The 14,280-nt window shown below is 33.5% G+C and overlaps 2 protein-coding genes across 2 annotated transcripts in view; both read left to right on the forward strand.

The window, feature by feature from the left end:
• LOC127714013 (zinc finger protein 728-like) overlaps positions 1–8,282 on the forward strand; it is a 34,826-nt gene extending 26,544 nt beyond the window's left edge. Inside the window, exons 3-4 of the mRNA XM_052219962.1 lie at positions 4,532–8,240; positions 8,272–8,282. Of these exons, the coding sequence (XP_052075922.1) occupies positions 4,532–8,240; positions 8,272–8,282 (3,720 nt within the window). The remainder of the gene's footprint in view (positions 1–4,531; positions 8,241–8,271) is intronic.
• On the forward strand, positions 8,236–10,459 carry LOC127714747 (zinc finger protein Xfin-like). Its single transcript, XM_052220800.1, has one exon. It carries the CDS (start codon positions 8,291–8,293, stop codon positions 10,151–10,153), a length of 1,863 nt encoding a protein of 620 aa, XP_052076760.1. The 5' UTR covers positions 8,236–8,290; the 3' UTR covers positions 10,154–10,459.
• The last annotated feature ends 3,821 nt before the right edge of the window (positions 10,460–14,280 follow it).

Genomic DNA, 14,280 nt, shown 5'->3' on the forward strand with positions numbered 1-14,280 from the left:
ACCGTAAGATGGTGACAAGGGAACGTCACCATCTAAAAATGGATAATTAACGATAGGAAATGAAAAATCATCTCTTTTATCATATATTTTAGTATTAAGCTTTCCGTTAATGATATAGATATCAAGATCGAGGAAAGGGCAGTGGTCATTGTTAGTATTAGCTTTATTTAAAGTAAGTTCAACAGGATAAATTTCTTTAGTATACATACTGAAGTCGTCATTATTGAGAGCCAAAATATATTCCAAATATCTAAAAGTATTATTAAATTTGTGTATCAGATGTTGTTTCGATGGGTCTTTGCTGATTTTTGTCATAAATTGTAACTCATAGCAATACAAAAAAAGGTCCGCAATAAGTGGTGCACAGTTAGTCCCCATTGGAATTCCGATGACCTGACGATATACGGAATCTCCAAAGCGAACAAAAATGTTATCTAGTAAAAATTCAAGGGCATATATAGTATCAAAGCATGTCCAATTGACATAGTTTTTTTGTTTATTGCTACTAAAAAATGACCTAAAAGAGTTTGAACATATATATTCACATTCTGACTTTTTAAATGCCCATTTAATTAGGTGTGTGAATTTTTTCTTAATAAGAATGTGAGGCAATGTGGTATATAGGGTAGAAAAATCAAAACTTTGAACAGATTCAAAATCACCAATATATGCATGCAATTTATCAAGTACTTCCAACGAGTTCTTGACACTCCAAAAGTAATTAATTCCACTATTTTCGAAGGCCTTATTTGAACAATTTATTATCAGGTTTTTGATTGTACCAAGTGTACTGGTAAGAAGTATAGACAATTTAGTAGTGGAACAATGGCTTGAAGACGAAATGAATCTATATTTGTAAGGTGTTTTGTGTAGCTTCGGAAGCCAATACATAGTTGACAATTTTTTGTCCACATTGAGGTCAAAAGGGTCCAAAATTAAACTTTGTTTGATTTCATCAAAAATTGAATTCTTGGGGTTCTTTGATATGCTGAATCTAACCATGTATTAAGATTTTGGATATTGGACCATAATAGGTGAATGTCCAATTTAAAATTTTTAAGTTCTTAGACCACATTCATTCTGTGTCAGAAACCTATGCTGTGTCAAATATTTAATCACAATCCAAATTCAGAGCTGTATCAAGCTTGAATGTTGTGTCCATACTTGCCCCAACTGTGCAGGGTTCGACCTCTGCGGTCGTATCAAGCTGCGCCCTGCGGAGCATTTTATTTTTAAAATTGGAGTTATCTTCCTTTGTCCATGATTATAGTTAAATCAACTACAATCAATGCTTTATTCAATGCAATGTTTAATTTTGACTTCCAATGATAAAACACAGATCAAGTTGAATTTGGGTAGTACATGTCACTTTAACCATTATTGAGATATGCCCCTTTATAAATCGAAAGATTGCAAAATTTTTAGTTTCCATTCTGTATAAACTTAAGTTTGCCCCAACCAAACATTATGAAACCTTTACACAATATTCATTACCACAAAACTAAGATCAAGTACAATTTTTTTGTTTCCGTTTTCTAACTTTAGTTTGCCTCGACTAAATGTTATGAAACTTATACTATTATACACAATGCTTATTACTACATAAAACAAATTAAGTACGAAATTTGGTGGCAACATTTTTACCATTCTTGAGTTATGTCCCTTTATAAACATAGAAATTGCTGAATTTTTTAGTCTGTCTCAACCAAATGTTATAAAACTTATGCACAACTGTTCTAGAGTTATGCGTGTTTACAAATAGAAATATTGATCAATGTTTAGTTTCTGTTCTGTTCTTAAGTTAGCCTCAACCAAACGTTATGAGACTTACACGCTATGCTTATTACCACAAAACTCAGATCAAGTTCAAATTTGGGAAGCGTCACATTTACCCTTCTTCAGTTATGTCCCTTTATAACTATATGATATGCAAGTGGGGACATAATCTGTGTCCACATGTGGACACTATCCACATTTACTTTTGAACAGTTTCTTTAATTGTATACCCAGGTACAAATTGAACAATATAAAAAATAAGATACATATGGCCCTTAATGTATTATAGTAAAAACCAAACATTGTAGCACTGGGAGCGAACAAGCACTTCTCTTTCAAATCTCACCACTTCTCCCTCTCAATTTCAAAAAGAGAAGTCACTTCTCCCTATGATTCTGAAGTAGTGTGAGCCCTGATTTCTAGGGCCAAAACCGGCTCCTACTCCTTTGCAAAGTACTCCTTATTTTGCTATCTGTATATATATGATAGGTTAAAGGTTGATATTTATGTTGTGACATAATCAAGACATAACAAATGTATTCATATGAGTTATAACTTAACAAAAATGACACAATTGTCAAAATGATAGGAAAATAAAGGTTTACTGTGAGCGCATTTCTTTCTAACAAAAACGATACAAACGGTTCAGCGAGCACACGTTTAGAACATTTGTTTCTTAAATATGTTTGCAAAGTTTGAATACACTTTAACAAACTATACAAACGATGCATTACAATGGGTATATTCTGCCCCTGATTGACTACTGCTGTATTATTTTGGGTGAATGTAAAAATTAAGGGATAACAAGAATTTTAAAACTCCGAAAAAGGGCAGCAAGATTAATTCTAGATGCAGATCCTAAATCCCCCTCAGCCCCCTTATTTAAAGAACTTGGGTGGATGACAGTTGACAATATAGAATCAAATACCACAAATATTTATTTCTATATAAATGTATGCGCATGGAAGCACCAATGTACCTAGTTCAAAAGTTTAAACTGAAATCAGATAATAATCCTTACTCATTGAGAGGTGTCACTCAAGGTAATCTGATGGTTCCTAAGCCAAAAGCTGAGCTATTTAAGAAATCTTTAGTTTATTCTGGATCAGTGATATGGAATGGACTACCACACAAAATGCGTAAAACTCAAAACACTTATACTTTTAAACAAAGTATCAAGAAGTACTTAACACAGTCCTGATAAGATTATGTTTTCTACAATGTATTTGTATATTCTTTTATTTTTATTTTTATTTGATTTTTTGACTACATGTGCATCTTGCACAGTCTTATATCTTATCATTTTAGTAAAATTAAATTGAACTAATTGACTGTAAATTAACTATGTGTAAATATCTGTTTTTGATTGTATTGTAATTTGTATGTGAGGGCCTCAGGGAAGATTAGTTTATTGTAACTAACTGAGTTTATCCTCTTTAAATAAAGAATTTATAATTATTATTATTTCTTTCTAACTTTAACATTAAATCAATTATCTAAACGTATTTTTACACGAAAGAAAGAGGTATGTTCTTGCTTATCATAACTCAAAACAATGTCTAAAATTACTCAAATTTAGGTATTAACCTCTTTTCTTTCATTAAAATAACACCAATGAAAGAAAGGGGGCGGCGTAATACCTAAATTTGAGTAATTTTAGACATCGTTTTTAGTTATGACAAGAAAGAACATACCTCTTTTTAAAAAAGGCTTTATCATCTCTATATATCTTCATACATCCTTCTGATTAAGATGAAGAACTGCCACTTAAATTAAATATGCATAGAGGAGCGATGTCCTCTGTCATTGTCTGTGTCTATAACATCTTCTACGGAGGCTATCTTCTACGCGTAATAAGTTCAAATACCAACAACATGTACACGTGTATACCTTTTTGACAGTTCAAACAGGGTCAGTAAACACTGATTAAACGAGGCATTTGTTTCTACTTTTGTAACGTTTAACAAACGGCACACAATGTTTACCAAACTTTGGTTAGAAAGAAATGCACTCTAAATAGGAAGCGTAATGCACACATACAAGTATATATAAATGCAAACTTTGAAAGAGAGACCAAAGATACCAAAGTCCCTTAAACTGATAATGCCATGGCTAAAAAGGGAAATAAGATCAACAGGCAAACAATTAATGTACAGTATACGTATAGCAAAGAAAGCTGAAGACTTAGCAACATGTATCCCGCAAAAAAACTGATCCTGCTCCCAAGGTGCTTATAGTTATTTATAAGGATAATATAATGTGTTAAACGTGTTTGTTTTGTTTATTAGCATAAACATGAGAACCCAGTTAAATCATAATCAGTTTGAAGATTTCTATTATGATAGGGGCCTCTGTGGCTGAGTTGTCTAAGTAGTCAAAATACTGTATCACTAGCCAGTCAACACTAAGGTTGTGAGTTTGAATTTTGCATGTGGCAGGTGCGCCCACCTCCAATCTTAATTGACTAGAATTGTTAATTTTCCTAGGGAGGGTCTAGGGTGCTCTCATGGGTTTCTCTGGCTGCCTCCACTAACAAAAACTGACCTCCATTTAATAGCATAATATACAGTGTTGTAAGTGGTGTTGAACACCAATTCATCTATCATTTGTCTATTCTGATATTTGACTGTGTTTTAACTTGGCTAGACATTATGATCAATTTAAATGTTTTGGGTAAATATATTATAGTTTATATTCATAGATAATATATATTTAGATAAGACTGTCAACTACCAAATGTCTTTTTATTTTTTAGGCAAAGTTAGCCTTACTGTCAAAACATGCGAAACAGACCACTGAAATAGGAACCCAAATACAAATATTTGACACAAATGAAATGGTTACATCTCCTGATCATACTAATAACCAGCCAACACCGATTCATAGCAATGATAACAGTCAAAATGAATACCAGCCAACACTGATTTATAGCAATGATACCAGTCAAAGTGAATACAAGCCAACACTGATTTATAGCAATGTTAACAGTCGATGTGAATACCAGCCAACACTTATTCATAGCAATGATTACAGTCAAAGTGAATACCAGCCAACACCGATTAATAGCAATGATAACAGTCAAAATGAATACAAACCAACACTGATTTATAGCAATGATACCAGTCAAATTGAATACAAGCCAACACTGATTTATAGCAATGTTAACAGTCGATGTGAATACCAGCCAACACTTATTCATAGCAATAATTACAGTCAAAGTGAATACCAGCCAACACTGATTTATAGCAATGATGACAGCCAAATTGAACACCAGCCAACACTGATTCATAGCAATGATAACAGTCGAAGTGAATACCAGCCAACACTGATTCATAGCAATGATATCAGTCAAAGTCAATACCAGCCAACACTGATTCATAATAATGATAACAGTCAAAGTGAATACAAGCCAACACTGATTCATAGCAATGTTAACAGTCAAAGTGAATCCTCACAAACACATATATATGTATATGGAGATGAACCTTTAACCTGTGGCATATGTTGTAAAGGGTTTAATCAAATGAGACTCTTACGCGTACATATGAGAACACACAATGAAGACCAACCTCATAAATGTGATATTTGTTCTAAAGAGTTTAAGGGAAAGAAAAAATTCCAGATACATATGAGAACACACACAGGAGAACAACCTTATAAATGTGATATTTGTTCAAAAGGTTTTATTGGAGAGACAAAATTACAGTTACATATGAGAACACACACAGGAGAAAATCTTTATAAATGTGATATTTGTTGTAAAGCTTTTGGATGTAGAACCTCCTTAACAAGACATAGGAACAAACATCATGGTCATCTACAGAGCCAAATAGAACTAAGCGACCAAAAAGTTGCAGCATTAAAAAACAAACTACGGGAATTTTTCAGAAAAAGTATTGGAAAAAAACCTGATGAATCTGGTGAAGTTAACACGATGGCTAATGTCAGAAATGTTTTTGCCAATGGTCAGGATCCAACAGGAACTAAAACTGCAAATGAACAAAACAAATATATTGTGAATGATAAAAGCTTTAGTCAAGATAAACAGTCATTACTAAATAAGAGGAAAGAGACTTCTGATAACTTACCTTTTACATGTGAGATATGTGGTAAAGGGTTTAAGGGAGAGATAAGATTACAAGTACATATGAGAACGCACACTGGAGAAACACCTTATAAATGTGATATTTGTTTTAAAGGGTTTACTCAAAGGTGCACCTTAGCTAACCATATGAAAATACATGCTGTTCATTGTAAAGTATGTGATTTTGCAAATTGCCAATGTCATTTACAGAAATACTCGCCAAAAGGTGAATTTGCTGCATCAAAAAACATACTACGAAAGTTTTTAGTAAAACAAACGGAAATTAAACCTGATAAACATAGTGTAAATAACACAATGGCTAATGTCAGTAATCATTTAAGCAATGATCAGGAACCTAAAAGAACCGAAACCTGTGGCATATGTTGTAAAGAGTTTAAGGGAAAGAAAGTATTCCTGATACATATGAGAACACACACAGGAGAACAACCTTATAAATGTGATATTTGTTCTAAAGGGTTTATTGGAGAGACAAAATTACAGTTACATATGCGAACACACACTGGAGAAAAACCTTATAAATGTGATATTTGTTGTAAAGCTTTTGGCCGTAGAACCTCCTTAACTAGACATAGGAACATACATCATGTACATCATGGTCATCTACAGAGCCAAATACCAAAAAGGGACATAAGAATTAATGCAGCATCAAAAAACAAACTACGGGAGTATTTCAGAAAAAATACCGGAAAAAAACCTGATAAATCTGGTGTAGATATGTATTTTAGAAATGTTGTTGACAATGGTCAGGATCCCACAGGAACTAAAACTTCAAATGAACAAAATATATGTGTTGTGAATGATAAAAGCTTTAGTTTAGATAAACAGTCATTACTACCTAAGAGGAAAGAGACTTCTGATAACTTACCTTTTACATGTAAGATATGTGATAAAGGGTTTAAGGGAGAGATAAGATTACAAGTACATATGAGGACACACACTGGAGAAACACCTTATAAATGTGATATTTGTTCAAAAGGTTTTATTGGAGAGACAAAATTACAGTTACATATGAGAACACACACAGGAGAAAATCTTTATAAATGTGATATTTGTTGTAAAGCTTTTGGATGTAGAACCTCCTTAACAAGACATAGGAACAAACATCATGGTCATCTACGGAGCCAAATAGAACTAAGCGACCAAAAAGTTGCAGCATTAAAAAACAAACTACGGGAATTTTTCAGAAAAAGTATTGGAAAAAAACCTGATGAATCTGGTGAAGTTAACACGATGGCTAATGTCAGAAATGTTTTTGCCAATGGTCAGGATCCAACAGGAACTAAAACTGCAAATGAACAAAACAAATATATAGTGAATGATAAAAGCTTTAGTCAAGATAAACAGTCATTACTAAATAAGAGGAAAGAGACTTCTGATAACTTACCTTTTACATGTGAGATATGTGGTAAAGGGTTTAAGGGAGAGATAAGATTACAAGTACATATGAGAACGCACACTGGAGAAACACCTTATAAATGTGATATTTGTTTTAAAGGGTTTACTCAAAGGTGCACCTTAGCTAACCATATGAAAATACATGCTGTTCATTGTAAAGTATGTGATATTGCAAATTGCCAATGTCATTTACAGAAATACTCGCCAAAAGGTGAATTTGCTGCATCAAAAAACATACTACGAAAGTTTTTAGTAAAACAAACGGAAATTAAACCTGATAAACATAGTGTAAATAACACAATGGCTAATGTCAGTAATCATTTAAGCAATGATCAGGAACCTAAAAGAACCGAAACCTGTGGCATATGTTGTAAAGAGTTTAAGGGAAAGAAAGTATTCCTGATACATATGAGAACACACACAGGAGAACAACCTTATAAATGTGATATTTGTTCTAAAGGGTTTATTGGAGAGACAAAATTACAGTTACATATGCGAACACACACTGGAGAAAAACCTTATAAATGTGATATTTGTTGTAAAGCTTTTGGCCGTAGAACCTCCTTAACTAGACATAGGAACATACATCATGTACATCATGGTCATCTACAGAGCCAAATACCAAAAAGGGACATAAGAATTAATGCAGCATCAAAAAACAAACTACGGGAGTATTTCAGAAAAAATACCGGAAAAAAACCTGATAAATCTGGTGTAGATATGTATTTTAGAAATGTTGTTGACAATGGTCAGGATCCCACAGGAACTAAAACTTCAAATGAACAAAATATATGTGTTGTGAATGATAAAAGCTTTAGTTTAGATAAACAGTCATTACTACCTAAGAGGAAAGAGACTTCTGATAACTTACCTTTTACATGTAAGATATGTGATAAAGGGTTTAAGGGAGAGATAAGATTACAAGTACATATGAGGACACACACTGGAGAAATACCTTATAAATGTGATATTTGTTTTAAAGGGTTTACTCAAAGGTGCACCTTAGCTAACCATATGAAAATACATGCTGTTCATTGTAAAGTATGCCATTTTGCAAATTGCCGATGTCATTTACAGAAATACTCACCAAAAGGTGAATTTGCTGCATCAAAAAACATACTACGAAAGTTTTTAGTAAAACAAACGGAAATTAAACCTGATAAACATAGTGTAAATAGCACAATGGATAATGTCAGTAATCATTTAAGCAATGATCAGGAACCTAAAAGAACCGAAACCTGTGGCATATGTTGTAAAGAGTTTAAGGGAAAGAAAGTATTCCTGATACATATGAGAACACACACAGGAGAACAACCTTATAAATGTGATATTTGTTTTAAAGGGTTTATTGGAGAGACAAAATTACAGTTACATATGAGAACACATACTGGAGAAAAACCTTATAAATGTGATATTTGTTGTAAAGCTTTTGGCCGTAGAACCTCCTTAACTAGACATAGGAACATACATCATGGTCATCCACAGAGCCAAATACCAAAAAGGGACATAAGAATTAATGCAGCATCAAAAAACAAACTACAAGAATATTTCAGAAAAAATAACGGAAAAACTCCTGATAAATCTGGTGTAGATATGCATTTCAGAAATGTTGTTGACAATGGTCAGGATCCCACAGGAACTAAAACTTCAAATGAACAAAATATATGTGTTGTGAATGATAAAAGCTTTAGTCTAGATAAACAGTCATTACTACATGTACTACCTAAGAGGAAAGAGACTTCTGATAACTTACCTTTTACATGTAAGATATGTGATAAAGGGTTTAAGGGAAAGCTAAGATTGCAAGTACATATGAGGACACACACTGGAGAAACACCTTATAAATGTGATATTTGTTTTAAAGGGTTTACTCATAGATGCACCTTAGCTAACCATATGAAAATACATGCTGATCATTGTAATGTATGCGATTTTGCAAATTGCAGATGTCATTTACAGAAATACTCGCCAAAAACTGAATTTGCTGCATCAAAAAACATACTACGAAAGTTTTTAGTAAAACAAACGGAAATTAAACCTGATAAACATGGTGTAAATAACACAATGGCTAATGTCAGTAATCATTTAAGCAATGATCAGGAACCCACAAGAACTGAAACTGAAAATGAACAATTTATATGCGGTGTATGTGGTGAAATCTTTAGTGGGGATACAATATTAGTACTACACATGAAAAAACACGCTTGTGATATAACTAACACCATGGCTAATGACAGAAATGATATTAGCAATGATCATGATCACACAATATCAAATACTGATCAAGATAACCATGATCACACAATATCATATAATGATCAACATCACCATGATAATCATGATCATGATGATCACACAAATTTTAATACTGATCAAGAGTTCACAATATCATATAATGAGCAAGATCACCATGATCACACAATATCAAATACTGATCAAGATTACACAATATTAAATACTGATCAAGAGTTCACAATATCATATAATGATCAAGATCACCATGATCACCCAATATCAAATACTGATCAAGATCACACAATATTAAATACTGATCAAGTGTTCATAATATCAAAGAATGATCAACATCTCCAAGATCACACAATATTAAAAACTGATCAAGAGTTCACAATATCAAAGAATGATCAACATCACCATGATCACCCAATATCAAATACTGATCAAGATCACACAATATTAAATACTGATCAAGAGTTCACAATATCAAAGAATGATCAACATCACCATGATCACACAATATCAAATATTAAAATTGAACAATTTTTATGTGGTGTCTGTCGTAAAAGCTTTAGTGAAGAGAATAAATTACGACTACACACAAAAATTACACACAAATCATTATTATCTGTGATCACGTGATGAACCTGTTAGACCATGTGATGAACCTTTTATATCACGTGATGAACCTTTTAGATCATGTGATAAACCTTTTAGATCATGTGATGAACCTTTTAGATGTAACATATGATGTAAATGAATTTAGGTTAAATGGAAAGTACAACTTACAACTACGTGTAATACCCGAAATTAACCTGACGAAAATGACAGATTTCTAAGCAAATGTACAATTTAACTGGTGTTTATTTGATGTACTCTAAAATAATTAAAGTATTATTTTTTACCTTTTGAAATTGTAAATTTATCAATTAAAAACTCTTGTATATATGATAGTTTTTGTCTCTATGGTCTCACCTGCAATAAACATGATAAAAGGCACAGCATGCCAGACAGAGGTATTACACAAAAACTAAAACTGAAAACGAACAATTTATACTATGTACTATGTTGTAAAATCTTTAGTGGCGATAAACAGTTATTACTTCGCATGAGGAAACACACTTGTGAATTAAACCTTTTCAAGTGATTTTTATAGTTCGTTCTTATGTTGTACTGTTACACCACTGTCCCAGGTTATTGGAAGGTTAGGATCCCGCTAACATGTTTAACCCCATTCTGTATGTATGTACCTGTCCCAAGTCAGGAACCTGTAATTCAGTGGTTGTCGTTTGTTGATGTGTTACATATTTGTTTATCGTTCATTTTTGTACATAAATTAGGCCGTTAGTTTTCTCGTTTGAATTGTTTTACATTTGTCATTTCGGGCCTTTAATAGCTGACTATTCGGTATGGGCTTTGGTCATTGTTGAAAGGCGTACGGTGACATATAGTTGTTAATTTCTGTGTCATTTTGTCTCTTGTCGAAAGTTGTCTCATTAGCAATCATACAACATTTTCTTTTTATACGACCGCAAAAAAAATTTGTGGTCGCGTATTGGTATGACGTTGGCGAGCGGCGTCGTCGTCCGAAGACACATTGGTTTTCTCACTCTAACTTTAGTTTAAGTGAATGGATCTCTATGAAATTTTACCATAAGGTTCAATACCACAAAAGGAAGGTTGGGATTGATTTCGGGGGTTATGGTACCAATAGTTAAGGAATTAGGGGCCAAAAATAAGCATTTTTGTAACTTCCAGACATAACTTGTGTGTTAGAGTATGGATCTCTCTGACATTGTACCACAAGGTTCCATATCACAAAGGGAATGCTGGGATTGATTTTGGGGGTATTTGTCTAAAAATTTGAGAATTAGGGGCAAAAAAAGGGGCAAAAAACAAGCATTTTTCTATTTTCATGACAATAACTTGTGTGTAAGTGTATGGATCTTTTTGAAATTGTACTACAAGGTTCCATATCACAAAGGGAAAGCTGGGTTTGAGTTTGGGGGTGATTGCCTTAAACGTTTAGGAATCTGGGGCCAAAAAGGGGCCAAAAAACAAGCATTTTTCTAGTTTCCAGACAATAACTTGTGTTCAAGTGTATGGATCTCTCTGAAATTGTACTACAATCTACCATACCACAAAGGGAAGGCTGGGATTGATTTTGGGGGTAATTCCCTCAAAATTTTAGGAATTAAGGGCCAAAAAGGTGCAAAAAACAAGCATTTTTCTAGTTTCAGGACAATAACTTGTGTGTAAGTGTATGGATCTTTATAAAATTGTACTACAAGGTTCCATATCACAAAGGGAAAGCTGGGTTTGAGTTTGGGGGTAATTGCCTTAAACGTTTAGGAATTGGGGACCAAAAAGGGGCCAAAAAACAAGCATTTTTCTAGTTTCCAGACAATAACTTGTGTTCAAGTGAATGGATCTCTCTGAAATTGTACAGCAAGGTACCATACCACAAAGGGAAGGTTGGGATTGAGTTTGGGGGTGATGAATCATAAGGGGGTTCAAAAAATTTGGGGGAGGGATTTTATTTTCCTTTTTTTCCTTTTTTTTTTTCTTTAAAATTTTCCATTTTAAATTGGTTATTTCTGATTTATATATAAAAGCAAATAATAATGATATGGTTTGAATAGGTAAATTAAATTTTTTTAAGTTCTTAGACCACATTCAGTCTGTGTCAGAAGCCTATGCTGTGTCAAATATTTAATCACAATCCAAATTCAGTGCTGTATCAAGCTTGAATGTTGTGTCCGTACTTGCCCCAACTGTTCAGGGTTCGACCTCTGCGGTCGTATCAAGCTGCGCCCAGCGGAGCATTTTATTTTATATTGTAATAAACGTTTTACATAACATGTGACATATGTTACAAGATACAACTTACTAGTACATGCATGACATATGAGAATACATACTGGAGAAAAACATGGAACTTGGACATACGTTTTAAAAAGTTTATTGAAGGGGGAAGCTAAAATACAGATACATAGGAGAACCCACTCACGTGAAATATCTTATATATGTGATGGGCATATGAGAACATACACTGTTGATAAAACCCATAAACGTGATGTATGTGATGAAAGAGTTCAGCTAAATTAATGTGAGAGCTTTAATGTATGAGGCGCCGTTTTACTATTTATTACCTATTTTCTGATATTAAAAAATGATGAAAAGGTACATCCAACCTACTGAAAAGTTTCATTACTTCACAGAAAAAGCTCATATGTATTTAAAAGGTTTATGGAAGACGCGGTTCATAAGAAATACTAGCAGTCTCGTAAAAAGACGAAATAGACAAATCTTTTGAAAATACAAGACATGCATTTTTTTATGTTGTTGTTGGCTTTGAACTAGTCAAGTTGTCACTATCACATCTGTAATTTGTGTCTTTTTGTTGTTGTTACCCTGCCACGTTTGTTCTTACACTATGTTGTAATGTAACACCAGTGTCCCAGGTTAGGGGGAGAGTTGAGCACTCAAACATGTTTAATCCCGCCACATTCTTTATGTGTCTGTTCCAAGTCCGGAGCCTGCAGTTAAGTGCATTGTCTTGGTTCATAGAATTGAGAATGGAAATGGGGGGAATATGTCAAAGAGAAAACAACCCAATCAAAGAGCAGACAACAGCCGAAGGCCACCAATGGGTCTTCAACGCAGGGAGAAAATCCCGCACCCGGAGGTGGTCCTCAGTTGGACCCTAAATAAAATTGTGTACTAGTTCAACGAAAATGGACGTCACACTAAACTCCAAAACATATCAATGAACTAAAATAAAAAAACATACAAGACTAACAAAGGCCAGAGGCTCCGGACTTGGGACAGGCGAAAAAATGCGGAGGGGTTAGACATGTTTTGTGAGATCTCAACCCTCCCCCTATACCTCTAGCCAATGTAGAATAAAGAAAAACATAGCAATACGCACAGTAAAACTCATTTTAAAAGATGTCCGAGTCCGATGTCAGAATAGGTAACAAAATAAACTAAGCAAAATGACAATGATACATAAATGAACAAAGGACTACTAGCAGTTACTGACATGCCAGATCCAGACCTCAATTAAACTGATTGAAAGATTATGTCTTCATCATAAGAAAATCAAGTACAATCCCTCTCGTTAGGAGTTTAGTATCATACCATCATAGAATCTATGAGAAGAACTAAACCGTATCATGCCAACAACTGGTTTTAGAATAAATGTGTTTATTTCCGATGCAAAGACCCTATGAGTGAATCAATATTAATACCAAAATATGCAATCATTAATGACTAATTGACAACAGTATCGTAACTACCGGTATATCCTTTCCGAATAAGTCTGTTTAAAGGTTTGGTTAGATTTTGAGGTGAATGCCGACATTTTTGTGCTTTGTAAAGAATATTTCCATAAAATATTGGATGTGAAATACCTGAACGTATAGGAAGTCTGCATGTTGATTTATATTTACGAATGATGTCTGCCATATTTGTTTTACGTAAATTGTTTTGGTATAAATCATTTAGGCCTTTAGCTTTCTAAATTGAGTTGTTTATTTCTTTTTCATATTGGGGCCTTTTATAGGCGACTATATGGTATGGGGTTTTCTCATTGTTGAAGGTCGTACGGTTGCTTATAATTGCTTACATCAACTTCATTTGAACTTTGGTGGCTAGTTGTCTCATGGGCTATCATACCACATCTCCTTATTTTTAAACTTAACAGAACTAACTTACTTACTAAATCCTCAACATAAACAACGGGAAAAAAATTATAAAAACAAGAT

The sequence above is a fragment of the Mytilus californianus genome, unplaced genomic scaffold (genome assembly GCF_021869535.1).
Source record: "Mytilus californianus isolate M0D057914Y unplaced genomic scaffold, xbMytCali1.0.p SCAF_9, whole genome shotgun sequence".
NCBI classification, from domain to species: Eukaryota; Metazoa; Mollusca; class Bivalvia; order Mytilida; family Mytilidae; genus Mytilus; species Mytilus californianus.

What these genes read in the sequence shown, in the direction of transcription:
- LOC127714747 (XM_052220800.1), top strand. Translation starts at nt 8,291, where the DNA reads ATGAAAATACATGCTGTTCATTGTAAAGTATGCCATTTTGCAAATTGC.